The 13,505-nt window shown below is 48.1% G+C and overlaps 1 protein-coding gene across 1 annotated transcript in view; it reads left to right on the plus strand.

Annotated features, from left to right (window-relative positions):
* The window catches only part of LARP1 (La ribonucleoprotein 1, translational regulator), a 61,768-nt gene that overhangs the window by 26,524 nt on the left and 21,739 nt on the right, over positions 1-13,505 (plus strand). The window contains exons 2-3 of the mRNA XM_024995265.2: positions 12,943-13,004; positions 13,268-13,333. Coding sequence (XP_024851033.1) covers positions 12,943-13,004; positions 13,268-13,333 — 128 coding nt within the window. The remainder of the gene's footprint in view (positions 1-12,942; positions 13,005-13,267; positions 13,334-13,505) is intronic.

The following is a 13,505-nucleotide window of genomic DNA, read 5'->3' on the forward strand; positions in this document are numbered from 1 at the left end:
AGGGGTTTGTATACAGCCTTCTGCTCAGGGACTCCAGAAGAGTGGGAGGTCAAGTGGGAAGGAGACTTCAGTTCCATTTCCACCAGAATAGTTCTGCAATGTATTTTTCTTTTTTAGACATTATTCAATATTTAATACAATATAAAAAGAAAAACATTGAATAAGAACCCATGTACCCACTACCGTTTCTTAAGAAGCACACCCTGATTCTAAAATGGTGTGGTTTAGTTACTCAGTCATATTCGACTCTTCGTTACCCCATGGACTTCATCCTGCCAGGCTTCTTTGTCCATGGGATTTTCTAGACAAGAATACTGGAGTAGGTTGCCATTTCCTTCTCCAGGAGGTCTTTCCGACCCAGGGATCGAACCCCGGTCTCCCGCATTGCATGCAGTCTCCTACATTGCAGGCAGATTCTTTACCAACTGAGCCACCAGGGAAGCCCAGTCAGTTCTAAAATACTAATACTAAAAAATCTCCCAGGCCTTGAGAGCAAAGATAAACAAATGGGGCCTAATCAAACTTAAGAGCTTTTTGCACAAGAGGAAATCATAAACAAGACAACCTGTGGAATGGGATAAAATATTTGTAAACAGTGCAACTTGCAAGGGGTTAATTTCCAAAATATTCAGACAGCTCATACAGCTTAATATCAAAAAAGAAACAACCCAGTCAAAAAAGTGGGCACAAGACCTGAATAAGCATTTGTTCAGAGAAAATACACAGATGGCCAATCGGCACATGAAGAGATGCTCAGCATCACTAATTATTAGAGAAATGCCAGTCAAAACTACAATGAGGTATCACGTCACACCAGTTAGAATGGCCATCTTCAAAAAGTCTACAAATAATAAATGCTGGAGACGGTATGGAGGAAAAGGAAACCCTCCTACACTGTTGGTGGGAATGTAAACTGGTACAGCCACCACAGGAAAACAATATGGAGGTTCTTAAAAAACTAAAAATAGAGCTACCGTATAATACAATTATCCCACTCTGGGGCACAGAGCTGGACAAAACTATAATTCGAAAAGATACACATTAACCTCCCCCACAACCCCCCCGCCGTCCAGTGTTCATAGCAGCACTATAATAGCCAAGACATGGAAGCAACCTAAAGTGCCCTTTGACAGGTGAATGGATAAAGATGGTACATATATACAGTGAAAGAGTAATCAACCATAAAAAATGAAATACTGCCTTTTGCAGTGGCATAGATGGACCTAGAGATTATCATACTAAAGTAAGATAGAAAGACTAGTATTATATCACTTTTGTAGAATCTAAATAAATACAAATGAATTTACTTACAAAACGGAAACAGCCTCACAGATACCGAAAGCAAACTTGGGGGAAGGAGAGAGATAAAGTAGGAGTATAAGATTAACACACTGCTATACATAAAATGAGGAGAAGGCAATGGCACCCCACTCCAGTACTCTTGCCTGGAAAATCCCATGGACGGAGGAGCCTGGTAGGCTGCAGTCCATGGGGTCGCTAGGAGTTGGACACGACTGAGCGACCTCACTTTACCTTTCTCTTTCATGCACTGGAGAAGGAAATGGCAACCCACCCCAGTGTTCTTGCCTGGAGAATCCCAGGGATGGGGGAGCCTGGTGGGCTGCCGTCAGTGGGGTCGCACAGAGTCAGACACGACTGAAGCGACTTAGCAGCAGCAGCAGCATACATAAAATGTGATTCCCAAGGTGGCTCAGACAGCGGTTAAGAATCTGCCTGCAATGCAGGAGATCCAGGTTTGATCCCTGGGTCCTGGGTCAGGAAGATCCCCTGGAGAAGGGAATGGCAAACCCACTACAGTATTCTTACCTGGAGAATCCCATGGACAGAGAAGCCTGGTGAGCTACAGTCCACAGGGTCACAGAGAGTCAGACACGACTGAAGCGACTTAGCATGTATGAAATAGGTAAGCAAATAAGAATTACTGTATTGTATAGCATAGGGAGTTATTTTTGATATTTTGTAATAACCTATAATGGAAGATAATCTGAAAATATATATATAACTGAATCATTTTGCTGTACATGTGAAACTTTAACACAGTATTGTAAATCAACTATGCTTCGTAAAAAATTTTTAAAATACTAAATGCAATTTTGTGGTTCTGAGTAAGCCCTGTCAGAGTTAGGAGGTGAAACTCATTTGGTCTATAACGTCAGGTATGTCCAGAGGAAACCTACCTTAGAATTACTAAGCAGATTCCTGGTTCCACTGTTCCTGAGCAAGAATCTCTGGAGAGTGGGACCCAGGATTCTGTATTTTGACAAGCTCCTCAGGAGATAATTTTTTTGCATTCTGAAATCTTATGGCCCAAGTCATTTGTAGCAGTGGTGTCAGAGGTGGATTGTACCCTTGGAAAACTGGCTTCATCTAAGGTTGTGGTTAGGGTGATCAGTGAGTGTGAGGATAGAATTAAAAGATGTCAGGAGTGCAGATGACGGGATCCTCACACCCCAAGCATAGTCCTTAGAGAGAAACTGAAGCCACCCAGAGGGGAATTCTCCCAGGCCCCAAGGACAAGGGCTGTAGTGCTGGTGCCAGGGCTGGTCAGTCTCCCGACCACCAGGCCCCCGCCCTGGACACTTGGCTCACTGTCGTGGGACATGGGCAGTGGTTCTTTCCTACTGTGGCCAGATTCCGCTGTTAAAAATACACGATCTCTAGTTAAATTTGATTTTCAGATAAGCAGCAAATACGTTTTTTAGTATGCTGCTGCTAAGTTGCTTCAGTCGTGTCCGATTCTGTGCGACCCCACTGACGGCAGCCCACCAGGCTCCCCCGTCCCTGGGATTCTCCAGGCAAGAACACTGGAGTGGGTTGCCATTTCCTTCTCCAATGCGTGAAAGTGAAGTTGCTCAGTCGTGTCCAACTCTTAGCGACCCCATGGACTGCAGCCCACCAGGCTCCTCTGTCCATGGGATTTTCCAGGCAAGAGTACTGGAGTGCGGTGCCATTGCCTTCTCCATGTCCCAAATATTGCATGGGACATAATTAATCTAAAAATTTACTATTATTTACCTGAAATTTGCTAAATCTGGCAAATTGTTATCTTTTTAAAAAGATTTTTTATTAAAGCACCAGATTCAGTAATTGACTCGTTTTCTTAAATAATTATTTTTAATAATTTAAAAAATGCATTTAAAGATGCATTTATGGTAGTTTTCTGTTTACCTCTGCCCTTAATTTAAGCTGTTAATCCTATGAGCTGGCAGCCACCATGAACCCCTTTCACGGTTTCAGAAAGTGAGAGGTTAAGTCTTACTCTAGGATCTTCCATGCGAGATGCTTTTCTGCTTCCTGATGAACCTGCTTGCTTGGGTTTCATTCCTCTGTGGCCCTGTTAATGCCTATCAGGTTACAAGCCACATGAGAAATTGGTTAGATAAGACCATCTCCCCTGGCTTTATGAGTTCCTTATTTTGAGGACAGCTGGTGGTTAGAGCATTCTTAGGTTTACATGGACTCCCAAGTCCCGGATAGCTGCTCTGTCCTGCCTCTTAGCCCAGGGGCCTACTTGGTTGGGTAGATGGGTAATGTAGGGGTCACGTCTCCTCTATATTTCCTGAAGAGGGGAGGGAGTGGAATAGATCACCAGTGAGCAAGGGTGTGGAGTCTGCTGGTAGGGCAGCCTGTCTCCTTATCCACAGTGTCCCAGTTGGGGTTTCTTATGTATGACGAGGCCTCCAAGGCTGGCCCAGACTCAGCAGCAGAAACAGATCAACTACTTTTATGGGGAGCAAGCCCAGTCTGGCTAAATTGGGTTAGGGGAATTAGTCTTTATCCAAGCACTTCAATTCCCCTTATGCTTCAGGAATGGTTGGCAAGTCTCTACTATTTCTGCTGAAGTTTTCCTGTTACCAAATGTCCCCAACCTGCAGGACTGAAGCTGTTAGGATCCAAGCATTTCAGAGAGCAGGAACCTGAGGATCAGTGAGGATGCCCAGCCTGCCTCACTGGGTAGATGGCTGGTCAGGCCCTTTGGGGCCCGCCTGCCGCACATCTTCCAGAGGGGCCGAGAGCCTCCCCTGGAGAAGTCAGGTCGCTGGTGAAAGTGGGGCCCTACACTCCCAGATCCACTTCAGCCAGAGCACCCCTCCTTTTCTGTCAAGTGTCAAGTGAGAAGCTGTTCTTAAAAACGGGGACTTCTGGGTCTGTTATAGGCATCATCAGTGGGTGTGGGGAGCAGTACCTGGAATGTTTGGGTCCCTGAGGCCCTGCCCCCTAGTCTGCGAATTAATGTAGTTGTGTTGTTGAGTGGCCTCCTGACCTGTGGGAAAAACTCTGAATCACAAGGCAGCAACGTGATGTCCAGTGCTAGCTTCACAGCAATTCACTGCCTGGTTCCTCCTGGGCCTCAGTTTTCCTGCCCGTACAATGGCCTGAGTTCTCAAGTTCCTTCCAGCCTTTCTGTCCAGTAACAGGGATAATCCAGAGTAGTTTCTTGGGGATTCAGAAGCCTCTTGCAGCAAAGAATGCCTTAGACTTAGGACAGTTAAAATGAGTTTGTGTTAGGTGGTAGGTGAGCACAGGCACAAGGAAAAAGGAGCTTTGATGTCAGCAGCCTCCTGCATAAGGACGATGGTGTCAGTGGGGCAGCAGAGCATTGCAGCCTGCCTGAGGATTGGCTCTGAAATCCAGGGCCTGGCTGCTGGATGATGGGCCTGCCCCTCAGGGCTTAGAAGAACAATACAGGAACCTACAGGCTGGATATGGCTTGGAAAAGTTTTGTTTTTTAATGTGAATTCATTAATAGTATTTAGAAAGCAGAAAATTACTCTTCCGCACCAAGTTTATTTTTCTGTATTTCTTGAAAACTCAGATGCTCTGGCAACATAAGCTTGCATTCCTGTGTGGTGTGGCGACTGCCTTTGAGTGGGTGCTGCCCTCTGCGCTAGTGTCCGTGCTTCCCCGCTTGCCACGCCGCCAGCCAGCTCTGTGATTTGTGATGTAGCCCAGGGCCTGGGGGCTTACGCCTGAAGTCGGGGACCGCTGGGGAGTTTCAGGGCTGTTTTGTTTGCTGCCCGCACACTGTTCTGTTTTCCACAGCTGATGTCTGGTGTTTGGGTTGAAGCACACTGCTTCCAACTTGAAGGAGAACAGGGCATAGGTCTAGACTCAAAGGGTTGCAGCTGCCAGGCTGCCCAGCTGTGCTGTTTGGACATAATGCAAAGGGGTAATTAACCTCTCTACCCAGAAAAGAATGCTCTGGAAGTTCTTTGAGAGGCACCCATACCAATGTAAAATTCTTCATTGGGCCAGCCATGAACAGGCTGCAGTCCTGGGTTCCAGGGGCCAGTGAGCAATTCAGAAAGATCCCTACCCTTGTGGAAATCCCAGTCATTGCCTATATAGGGCATGTAGCTGGCTGGTGAAGCCCAAGGTGGAGTCAAGCTGTACCTGGGTTTTAGTCTACCTAAGGCAGGTGGCCTCTCTGAGCCTCAGTTTCCTCATCTATAAACCGGGAGTCATCATCACCTTACCTGTCTCCTAGCATGGTTGTGAAAAGTAAATGAGCCACTGCATGTGAGCAGTTTGTGTGGATAGTGTATGGACTTAGTCTGGTGCAGTTGAGATGCACACAAATGCAAACATTTCAGGGGCTCATGAGTGCTCTGAAGACCCCACATGATAGACTGAATTAGAACTTGATCCAGAGTTGCTAGTTGGGCAATTAAGAAAGGCCTTGAGAAGAATTTACACTGAGATCTGTGAATAATGTCACACAGTATATATACTCTATGACCCTGGGCAAGTCTCTTCCCTGAGTTTCATTTTCCAAGCAACTGGAATGTCTTTTTGAGGCAGTTACATGAAATAGCACAAAGCAACTTAGAGCAGTTATTGGCGCCTACTCAGCACTTAGTAAAAGGTGGTTATTAGAATTACTGTTCTAACTAGAACCAAATGTGCTCTTCAGAAAGGCTGGGTCAGGGAGCTGGCACTTGAAGGCCAGAAGCTTCTCTGGCTGCTGGTATATTTCAGCTGTGATGATTATTAATTAGCTTTGGGGCAGGACTTCAGGGATTGGTACTGGTAGTGGGTGTGACCACAGCCACCCCAGGGTGGCTTACTTGGGCAGGGAGAGTCACCGCAGGCTAAAGGGTCACCGCCAGCTAAAGATAGTTGACTGGGGCTGGTCCGGACCAGGCAGCGTCATGTGACCACAGCCTGCCACCTGCGCTCCTCCTCCCAGGCCCAAGGGGCGCAGACTCTTCAGGAGCTTGCTTTGAGCGGAGTCCCATGAGCTGACTTCTGAAGGTTTCCCCTCTCTTCTTACTCCTTTCCATAACGGCACCCTTCAGCCCCCTCCTGTGTTTCCTCTGCACGTCTGGGGGAAATCAGGGTGGGAAAGCTGGTCAGAGAGAGCTGTCTGAAAAGTGGTGGCAACAGTAGGAATCAGTGAAGGTGAGGATAGTTAACAAAGCTTTTTTTTTTTTACTCTTTAGATGAGTGTTCATGTGGAGGGGTAGGGTTGGTGTTGGGATCAGTGGGGATGGGATGAAAAGTCGGTGGTCCCCAAACTCCTCCTCTAAAGACCCCACCGCACCCCTAGGCTGGATGACAGCTGAGAATACACCAGACTTTTCTGACTGTGCCCCCAGGCTGGCCTGGGAGGGACGGGCACAGGTGGGTGATATAATCTAGACTCCTGTTGGCATTGCACTCTGCCTTAATGGTTTCTCTGCCTTCCGCAGTGAGGGTCCTGGGCTCCAGCTCTCAGGCAGTGGTTGGGGCAGAATCTATGTCAGCTGGACGCCTGTCCCTGCCCCCCCACCCTCATTGGGGCAGAGGTAGGAATGGGGGAACTCGGGGGTGGGCCTAGAGGGAACGCCTCTTCCCTCACAGGACTGTGGGGTGCCAGATAGGTGTGTTAGGGGTCAGTTTCCCTTGGCTTCTCTCTGGGTGGGGAAGAAGGGGATTGTCAAGTTGCCAGTGTTCAATCCTAGGAATGTCACTTACCTTGCTCCATGACCTTAGATTTCCCTGTAGTGGGCCTTGGTTTTCTCCAGTGTGTAGGGCGATTTGAGGGTCTGCCCTATTGACCACAATGAGGAGGTAAATTGGACCCTCCTGCTAGTGGTTGAAAGCACAGGATTTAGAGTCAAATTGCTTGACTTCAAATCCTGTTCTGTTGCTTGCAGGCTGTGATCTTGGTAAATAACCTTTCCACCGTGTTCCTTCGTTTCCTCAGTTGTAAAATGAGACCAGTTAGAGGAGCTAACTCAGTGTTAGAACAGTGCATGGCATTTCATAAGTGCTCACTGTTAACATTACGACCACAGCTTGGTGCTAGCATCTCTTCTGCTCTGATGAGAAGTCTCATTGCTTGCCATCTTACCTTCTCTTCCTTCTCCCTGTAGATAGGAATATCCTGTGTTCAGTTGAGGAAGGTGAGGGAGGCCCAGGGAGGGTGGCTGGTAGGGAGTGTCTCCAAGATTATACAATTGGTGAGTATTGGAGTCTAGACTAGGTTCTGCTGGGACCCAGCAGTGCCTGTGAACACTTGTTTCTTTGCCTGGGGGAAGGCTCCAGCTAAAATAAAGGTTGAGGATTGAGGCCATAGACTCAGGAACTAGCACTTGGAACAGCAAAGCTCAGCTGTATTGCCAGGTCCTGAGCTAGATGCCAGAATCACTGCTATGAAAGCAGCCTGGTACCTGCTGTCAAGGGGGGTGGGGTGGGGTTGAGAATAGATAAGTAACCGGCAGCTGATACAGTACAGTGAGAGCACAGAGCCAGGGTAGTTCACCTGGGATGTGGTTGTCTCTTCAAGAAGTTGACCTAATGGCCATAGGAATAGGTCAGCAGATGGGTACGAACGCCACTAATGCAGCCCCTAACAAATGACCTTGTTCCCCAAGGCAGAAGTTCTTTGCACTCAGGGTAAATTCAGCCTTTTTAGATACTTCGCTAATCTCCAGGAGATGATGCCAGCCCCAAAATAAATGTTTGGCCTTCCCCTGTCCTCCTGGCACTAAGGCATGAAATCTAGTAGTTCCTCTGGCCAGCCCCATCCTTCAGGCCTTCTCCCATCTAGCCCGGCCCCATCTCACTTTTCACCCACACTCATCCCTCAGTTTCATTTCCAGCTTTTCCCTTCGTGTTACCAATCTTCATTTATTTAGCTGTACCGGATCTTAGTTGTGGCACTCAGAGTCTTCAGTCTTCTTTGGAGAGTGGGAATCTAGTTCTCTGACCAGGGATCGAACCCAGGCTCAAACCATGGATTAAGAGTGCAGAGTTTTAGTCACTGGACTCCAGGGAAGTCCCCCTCTTATCAGTTCTTTTTTCTATAACCTGATGAGTTTGACTCATATCCGCATACCTTCCCCCCCAAAATCCTTCCCTAGTTTCTTGCTAGTTTACCAAGTCCTTGCTCCTTAAGACCTACATCTGGCCCTTCTAGGTCCCCCCGTGCCCTCCCCAAAAGGGTCAGCAGCTTTAGGATCTTTCTGGAAGCAAGCAGTGTAGAAAATACAGTTGGGACCTCCCTGATTGTGCAGTGGATAAGAATCCACCTACCAAATGTAGGGGGCAGGGGTTTGATCCCCAGTCCAGGAGGATCCCACAGGCAGCAGAGCAACAGAGCCTGTGAGCCAAACTATTGGTCCATGCTTCAGGGCCCAAGAGCCACAACTACTGAAGCCCACACACTCTAGAGCCTGTGCTCTGCAGCAAGAGAAGCTACTTCAGCGCAACTGGAGAGTAGTCCCTGCTCGCCACGCACAGCAGTGAAGATCCAGTGCAACCAAAAGTAAACAAATGAAAAATAATTTTTTTTAAGTGGGCTTGACCTTTGAACAATACAGGTTTAAACTGTGTGGGTCCATTAATATGTGGCTATTCTCGATGTAAAAGCAGTACTGCGTGATGTTAAGTTGGATTTTTCGACCGTGTTGGAGGTGAGTGCTCCTAACCCCTGTGTTGTTCAAGGGTCACCCATACTTTGTGTTTTTACCTGGGTTTACACCAGCTGTGTTTGGGCTTAAGTCTGTTTATAGGCCGACAGAGACTCCTTGAGGCCAGGCTCTCTTCCTCTTCTGTGCTGAGAAAAAGGTGGAGTGGCTGGATTTCTTCAACTGAAAGGAACTTCAGGCCTTCCCTCTGCTCTTCCTTCCTCTGGTGTGGCAGGGGTTTATACCACAGCCTCCCTGGGGACTGAGGCAAATCCCCCCCTTCCTTCTTTCCTCTCTCCTGGGGAGACCTGCCCTGGAGCCAGCCCCTTTCTTGCGGGGGAGGTGGGGCTCAGAGTGTGGAAAAAGAGCCAGGCTCCAGGAGAAGAGGGTATTGGTTTAGCTCCCCTTCTCTTCACCACTCACGGTCTTAAGTGAAAATAGTGAGTTTGCTGATCAGATAGAGCTTCATGAAAAATCTCCTGGTCTCCCTGTTCCCTCCCCAACCCCACCTCCACTGTGGGGTTCATTTAATACACGAATGAGTATGTGTTTGTAGAAAGCCCCTTGACACCGCCCCCCCACCCCCCGCCCCCACTCCCCGGAACAACATTCAGTACTGGCTCCTAGCAGACTCCATTTTCGCCTCTTCCATATCCCAGCTAACCTCTGCTTGCCTTGATGGAGAAGGGAGACACTCACAGAGCCTCTGCCTGCCATCCTCCTCCCCCTGAGTGCTGGGGTCACCTCGGGCCACCTCACCACACCTCTGCCTGGGAACCTGTCCAGTGACTCTTCACCAGGAGGTGGCGGGACGGTGCTCTGAGATTATACCAGGAAAGCTTTTTGACCCGTTTTCCCACCAATGGACATGTGGAATCTCTGGTGAGCTGGAAGGAGCACTGGACAGAGGGAGCTGAGGCTTCTAGTGCCCATCCCGGCTCTTCCCTAGGGAAGCCCCTTATTAGCCTTTGGGAGCCTCAGTTGCCTATCTAAATGGAAGAAATCAGAACCACGGGCCTTTTTTGCTGCTCTCATGTCCTACAACTGTTTTCTTGGGCACATGCGAGGTGGTGAGTGTAGTGTGTCCCGAGCTGGGCTTGGGTCAGTGGTGGCTGTTAGTGGTGCTGGACATAAGGACTGGCCTCTTGCACAAAAGATTGGTTTCCATTGGGAGCCATTTTAGATGCCAGGCCCTGTACATTGTGGAGCTGTGCTGCGTGTGCCCACGTTTGTACACGTGCATGCGCCTGGTGAAGGTGGACAGTTGGGAGGGGACCCAGAAAAGGATGTGTAATTGAAGTTAGAAAACCTAGTCTTTTTTCCAACCTGCCCCCAGGGCCTGACAATAGCTCATCCGAGCCTTCCTGCGTTCCCCTAGGCCCTGCGGGATTTTAACAGAGCTAGGGATTTTGCTTAAAGGTAGCAGTGGTTCTCTCTCCCTAAAGTATTTCTCTGTCTCTCTGGGGAATTTTATTCTTCCTTAGAGCAGGGGCAGCCCGAGGCCCTACCTGAGAGCAGAGTAGGAACCAGGGTACTGAGGGTCCTTGGGATAGAGGGAGGCTAACTAGGGATGGGGCCTTTTCAGCAAACTTTTCAAAGGGCTAACTGATTGGTTTTCCTGGGTGTGCCCAGAGAGCCACATTCCCCTGGTCAGCTTGGGATTGGTGGGGGAGTAGGGAATCGGTGGGGTCTTTTAGTGGAAGCGGGTCACTCCCATTAAGGAGAGCCTGAACTTTTAGCAGTACTTTACCATTTGTGATCTTGAACAAGGTGTTAGGCGGGGTAATTACAGGATCTGATTCTTCCCAATTTTGAAAGAGTTTTTGTTAGAGGAAATAAGACAATGACCCGACAAAACTTTGCCTTAAACCTTTTTAGGTAGTCTTCAAGAGCACTTTGCCCTCTGAATCTGATTTCCCATTCCACTTTCATGATAATGACGTTGATGGTGCCGGCCTTTCGGCCTGCTCTTGTCCTGGTAGCACGCAGGGAGTGTTTTGGGGGTCTATAAGCTGGGTCCCTGGAGAAGTAATTACTGCCATAGCTTATGTGTAATCGAGGGAGTTGATCTTCTAACAGCTGCCTCTGCTGGTCCTAGTCAGGGAGCTGCGTGGTATTAGGCTGCTCTGGGCCAAACTGGAGTTAGCAAGAGAATCAGTGTGGAGTAAGGAGTTCCCTGGGCTTACAAGCTCCATCCTCTTGGAACTGAAAGAGATTTTTTGGTTCTGCACTGCCCAGCACTGGGAATAGGGGATGCTGTGGTTTGGGTTATAGAGCCCCAGCTCTCCTTTGGCATGTGGAATGTCTTGAGGCAGTGGCTCCAGTATGGGGTGGAAGCCAAGAATTCAGTGGCCTCCCAGTTAGGAATCAGGCAAGGACTCTCTTCTCATTAAGGGAACATGCGTGTGATCAAGAAGTGGAACATTCCTTTTGAGACCAGCTGGACAAATTTTTTTGCTCAGGGACTGGGGGTAGCTCTTGTCCTGGCATGGCTGGCCAACAATGGAGGCAAAGGGGTGGGTGAGCAGAGGCCCGGGTTGTATCTTATCCTGTGGGTCTCTGGGAAGGAAGGGTTCAGAAACTCCTGGTCTTCAGAACCAACTTGGAAAAACAAGTATAGGTGTAGAAAGGACCAGACTTATTAGGGCCACTTCCTTATAAAAAAAATTTTTTTTTTCCCCAAAAGCCCCTGGACTTTCCTGGCTTGCCAGTGGTTAAGACTCTGCACTTCTATTGCAGGGGCTGCAGGTGCAATTCCTGGTCAGGGAGCTATGACCCTGCGTGATGCACGGTACAGCCAAAAAATAAAAATTAAAAGTAATAAAAATAGAAAGCTCTTCTCTGCCCTGGTTGAAACTACTGGAGAATCCCAAACAAAATTAAATCACTGTAAACATACTACTTAAGTGAAAGTGAAATCGCTCAGTCATGTCCGACTCTTTGCAACCCCATGGACAGTAACCTACCAGGCTCCGCGGTCCATGGGATTTTCCAGGCAAGAATACTGGAGTGGGCTGCCATTTTCTTCTCCAGGGGATCTTCCCAACCCAGGGATCGAACCCGAGTCTCCTGCATTGCAGACAGACGCTTTACTGTCTGAGCCACCAGGGAAGCCCAAACATACTACTTAGGTCCTGGTAATATTTGGTTATATGTCTTCCAGAGTTCCTACTATGTGTATTTGTATGTATACCTTTTCAATTTATTTTACAAAAATAGGATTATAATTTTTTTTCATTAGTGTGTTTATGTTTTCATATCAGTAGAGATCATTATCATTTAAGAACACTCTGGAAGTTGCTCAACTTTTATTTAGCCAGTTCCCTACTGTTAGACATTATTTTCAGTGTTTTTGAAATTATGAATAGCTCTTGCAACATCTTTGCACATAAGCCTAAACACTTGTCTAATTTGTATCATTAGGATAAATTCCTAAAGGTGGAACCATTGAGTCAAATGTAGGGGGTGATGGTCTCACTTTTCCTCTGGAAACTTGGAAGGCAGGCACATCTTCCCGTTGGTGACCACAGATCACTGAGGACAGAGCTGGCTCTGATGCACATGCCTTAGAAGAGGTCTTGGACTTCTTGGTTACCCACTTAGGGTTTTTGTCTTGCCTTCCTAAGTCTACTCACATGAAGACTTCTAGAATGTTTGAGCCAGAGAGAGTCTTTCAGATTCCTTTATGGGATCTGCTGTGATTCAGGAGCCCTGGATTATAGAGCAAATCCTGCCATGGACCTAGGGTCTCCAGGCCTCAGTCCCCCTTACACAAGAGGGTAAGAGCTGTGAGAGACCAGTGTTGAATTCCTGGGGTTTGGGCTGTCTGCTTCTTCCATGATCTCACTTTCCGTAATTTCTTCAGAAAGCGGGGTTTGAGCATGTGTCCCTCTTCTGTCCACCACATCTTCTGTCTGGGAACCTACAGGTTGCTTAGTGGCATGGGGCAGTGATGAGGGTGAGGAGCTGGTCGGGGGCCCTCTCTGAGGGATGCTGTATAACCACCTCTCCTTTCTTGCTTCCACAGAACATTCTGCCCCAGCAAAGGTGGTGAGGGCAGCAGTTCCTAAACAGCGCAAAGGTGGCAAGGTAAGAAATATGAGTTGGCAACCCAGGGGTGGGGGTGGGCTTCCTGGATGGAGGTGGGAGCCTCTTTTCTGTTGTAGTGAGTGCTTCTGGGCTGCAGGGGATTTCTGAATAGCAGAGGCACTTTTTCTGGGTCTTTGTTGTGGATGGTTCTCGTGGACAGACTGGTTTTGGCTTATGATCTCTTGGTGGAGCTGTATTTTGGATGAGGGCCTGAATGGTGGAGGCAGGGTTACCCTGGAACCCTCACAGAATGTGCCTTGCAGGTTGGTGACTTTGGAGATGCAATCAACTGGCCAACACCTGGAGAGATAGCCCATAAGAGTGTGCAGGTGAGTCTGTGGGGAGGGATGGGCAGGTTTGAACTCCGTCTACATGTTCACATTTGGCCTCAAGCTTTCAGTGCCTCGGGTGTTAATTTTCTGTTTTTTAGAAGGAGTGGTTGGAAAATATGGGCAACCTTGAAATAGCTAAGAATCATCCTTTGAGCCCTTGCTGTGTGAC

The sequence above is a fragment of the Bos taurus genome, chromosome 7 (assembly GCF_002263795.3).
Source record: "Bos taurus isolate L1 Dominette 01449 registration number 42190680 breed Hereford chromosome 7, ARS-UCD2.0, whole genome shotgun sequence".
NCBI lineage: Eukaryota > Metazoa > Chordata > Mammalia > Artiodactyla > Bovidae > Bos > Bos taurus.